At 44.8% G+C, this 4,142-nt stretch overlaps 1 protein-coding gene across 1 annotated transcript in view; it reads right to left on the bottom strand.

The window, feature by feature from the left end:
* The window catches only part of CACNA2D4 (calcium voltage-gated channel auxiliary subunit alpha2delta 4), a 116,313-nt gene that overhangs the window by 61,188 nt on the left and 50,983 nt on the right, over positions 1 to 4,142 (bottom strand). Inside the window, exons 26-27 of the mRNA XM_031057045.1 lie at positions 2,748 to 2,762; positions 2,649 to 2,708 (exon numbers count right to left, since the gene is read on the bottom strand). Of these exons, the coding sequence (XP_030912905.1) occupies positions 2,649 to 2,708; positions 2,748 to 2,762 (75 nt within the window). The remainder of the gene's footprint in view (positions 1 to 2,648; positions 2,709 to 2,747; positions 2,763 to 4,142) is intronic.

Here is a 4,142-nt window from a genome sequence, read left to right as displayed (position 1 = left end):
CAGCTGGGGACATGAAGAATTCTGGACCCTTTGGGTGATGGTGTTTGCCCTGATGCTGTCCTTTAGCCCACCCATCCCATGGATCAGAGATGGGCTGTTTTCATCAAAGCATAAGAAACCAGGAGGGAAGAACACCACCCACCATGTGTGAGAGCAGCAGAAGTTGCTTGTGGTCAGGGCACCTAATGTACCTGCTGGGGACAGGGACTGTGGTACCTTTAAGGAACAAATGAAAATTCATTTCTCTGTCTCAGCTTCCGTGGCTGCCAGCGAGAAAAGTGGTTCTGCATCATTTACAAAAATGACAGATTTTTCACCTTATTGTTATTGTTTTAAAATATGGTTTTGTTTCCCTATCCTTTGCTGTTCCCTCCACCCTCTGCAAAGGATCCTGCCCTTTCCCAGCATGTCCACACAGACAGTAGTGAGCATAACTGAATAGGTGGAAATTTCCACAGGAGTTGTGGAAAGTGCTGCTGACAGAAGAGAAATGGCTCTGTCAGAGCCAGATCCTCCTGCCCCTTGTTCTTGCTCCAGTGCTTCCACTGAGAAGTCTCCTTCCTTGAATTTATGCTGAGAGCCAGATTGTCCTGGTTTCAGCTAGGGTAGAGTTAATTTCTTCTCAGTGGTTGTTAGAGTGCTGTGTTTTGAATTCATAATGAGAATGTTTTGGTTTTTTGCTAAGTGTTTATTCTAAGTCAAGGGCTTTTTTCCTTGTCTCATGCTCTGCCAGTGAGCAGCTGAACAAAGGAAAATGGAAGGGACCATAGCTTGGACAGGTGACCTGAACTGCCCAAAGAGACATTCTACACCACAGGACATCATGCCCACTACAGAAATGGGGGGGAGTTACCCAGAGGAGGGATCAGTCTGGGTTTGGGAAGAGAGGTCTGGCATGGGTCAGTGGGTGGTGAGCAACTGCATCTTGCATTGCTTGTTTTTCCCTTTTTATTATTATTTTTATCATCATCTTCATTTACCATTATTATTCCATCTTACTAAATTTTCAATTATTAAACTATTCTTATCTCAAACTGAAAGTTTTACTTTGATTCTCCTCCCCAATCCACCAGGGTGGAGGGATGAGAGTCTGTGTGGTGCTTAATTTCCAGCTGGGCTTGAACCACAGCACAGATGAACTGCTTGTGTGCCTCTGCTCTAACCCACAGGTCAGGAAAGGGAAGGAAAAATATCATGAAAAACAAGCTTCTTTTTAAAAAAATGTTATTTTCTCCTCTCAAAATAATGCCTAGAAAAATGTTTCAGTGCTGTACAGAGGCCCTTGGTGCTGTTTCAATGCTCTTTCATTTTCTGCTGGGTACAACAGTGTCAGCTGGTATCAGTTTTGGGAGCAGTTTCTATCATCCAAGCACCTATTAATGTGAACTTTGCTGAAACCATCTCTGCTCACAGGTGCCTCTGGGCAGACTTCATAATAATTTCCTGGCTTTGGGAAAAAGAGTGAAATGTTCTGTTTCATAACACTTCCTTCACCTTATAAGTACTTTCTCAATGCCCAGGTGATAATTAAGGAGTATCACTGTCAGCTAGAACTTACTGAAATCCTGGAAACTAAGACATGCTTCATCAGATGAAATTAATTTGCTATAGTTTCACTGACTAGCAGTACTGAAGAACATTCCCTGTCTCCAACCCAGCCTAGGCAAAAGCAATGGCAGACTGTCATCTGAAGGTATCTGCTGTATGGCCTTCTCTCTACAGGGTGGCCCTGTAACAAAGTTGTTTGGTGTCCATTCTGTCAGTCATTCCTTCCACCATGTAAGGCTCCATTAGCACTAACCATTCCTTCCCAAGAAGCTTTGCATCCCAGCATATAATAACTCCATTACCTGTTCCATCAGCCTCCTCCTTTAGTCACTGCTTGCAGGTCTAAAACAATTTCCATGGAGCTACATCTTCTCTTACCCCAGTACTCCTATGCTGAGTGGTTAAACTGGATATGGTGCCAGGGTTACTAATAATGGTTTGTTTTGTTAAATGGCTGCTCTGTTTTGCTTCTAAGCTGAATGCATTTCTATAAAGGCTGAAGCAGTTAGTACAGAAAATGGTAAATCTTCAAAAGCTTTGGGGTTCTGTTGGAAATAATGTGCTACATGAATTTTCCAAAAGAAGATTCAGTCTAGTGAAGGTCTGCAAAAAGGAGTTTAAAGCTCAGACCATCAATAAGTTTGGCAATCTATAGTTCTGAATTGAAGTTCTAGCAACATGCCCATCACACCAGCAGAAGTTATTTTTCATTTGAGATAACAATGGGGACGCACAAACATGAAGCTGTTCCAAAGCCAAGAGTATTTCCTGCAATGTTTTAAATCTGCACAGACTTCCCAACCTACTCCTGCTCCAGAGAAAGAGTCTCCATCCAGTTCACCATTGGAGTCTCAATCCACAAATTCACCAGCACTGGAGATGGGAAGCTTCCATTCAAGCAGCCCATTTCCCTTTCAGAAGCCTGTCAGCCATTCAGTACCTGTTCCATTATTCTCTGTTGAGCCTAGTTCTCAATACCACAAGCTATTGTGGCTCCTGTCACTTCCCTTGAATGACAAGCTAACAGCTCTCAGCTCCCACACTCAGTGCAAGATGCAGCCATCTCATTCAAGATTAAAAGAGAAACCAGAATGTCCTACCTGCAGCAATTCCCATCTTTCCATCCACAGACACAGACACAGCCGTGCTCACTGTCACCACTTTTGGCAGGCCACCCCCCTCTGTCAAGACACAAATACAGCAGGCTTGGTTAGCTCACCCCCAGAGAGGAATAAAATGCAGCAAAACCACCTTGCCCCCACATTTTCCCATCCAGGACAGTTTGTACATATTCCTCAACTCTGAAACATCCCAGAATTTTGAGGGCTGCATCTTTCAAGACACAAAAGCAGCCTAATGGGTTATGAGCAGATTTTACTTTTCTCTTCTTTATGGCTCATGATAAAAGTGGCATCCTCAACATAAAGGAAGTGTCCAAGGCTGGATGGAGGGGAGGATTTGAGCAACCTGATCTCAGGGAAGACATCCCTGCCCACAGCAAGGGGTGTGGAACCAAGTGACCTTTAAGGTCCCCTTCAGCCCAAAATGTTCCATGATTCTGTGATAAAATGGACAGGATTGGCCTCTGCCATTGATTTTGGGCATGTAGAGTTTCTCTTAGGCCAGAGAGCTGCTCTGCTCAATGCACCATCTAAACCCTGCAGACAGAGGAGAAGCAGGACAGGTAATTCTGACACCACCTGCACACCAAAGGCCAGGCTTATATCTAACCCTTACCCAAGCCAGGCTAGCACTACAAACTGCAGACAGCAGCTCCCAGAGCACACTCCATTTTAGAAACAAAGCCTTCTGGGACTTTGTTGCCTAAACTCTCTTATGCCCCAGGGTCTCCCAATTATCCTTGAGCTGCTGCTTTAAGCATCCTGTAGGTCCTGTGACACATCTGCCAGCCCTGTGCAGATCTCTGAGCTCCCATGGGGCATTTAAAATCACATGGCTCGCTAGGCTCAAGCAACTGAACTCCACCTCTCCTTGTCAGGGCAGTTGTTCCAGCCTGCAATTTTCCATGTGGCAGATTCCATTTATATATATTTTTTAAAGTGATTAGATTAGCTTCAGCTGGGGCACCTCTTTGGGAACTGCCAGGGGACAGTTTGAAGGCCAGTCTGATCGATGTAGTCCGCACCTGGTTCCCTCCTTGCATGCTTTGTGCAAATCTCTTCCTTAGACAGATGGGTCAGGGATTCTTTCCTTCCCCACAACTCCAGCATTTGTTACTGCTTTCCATGTCTGCCTTCATCATTATAGGTGTGTACAGAGCACAATTCAGTGCCCACCACAGTTTACCCTACTAGGCTCTCACTATTTTGTTTTTTGATTAAAGCCAGATTAACCTGCTCAAGTGTGTCAAAAGCAGTAAAACCTTTGAGAAGCAAACACTCAGCTCACACACCTTGAGCATGATCCTGCCTTTATGGTTCTCCTGGGTTGGCTATATGATGCTTGTATCCCCAGTTGTCTGTTCTGTATATGCTGGATAACAGGTTCAGCACCTTTCAGACTGGTTCCAAGGGTGAAGGGGGGAGAGAAGAAGAATGGAGTTTGGGAGACTGCACTTGCTCCCCCACATTCCT

Source organism: Geospiza fortis, unplaced genomic scaffold (genome assembly GCF_000277835.1).
Source record: "Geospiza fortis unplaced genomic scaffold, GeoFor_1.0 scaffold10, whole genome shotgun sequence".
Lineage (NCBI taxonomy): Eukaryota > Metazoa > Chordata > Aves > Passeriformes > Thraupidae > Geospiza > Geospiza fortis.
Note: the sequence above shows the minus strand (reverse complement) of the source record. Positions and strands in the feature narration are given on the sequence as shown.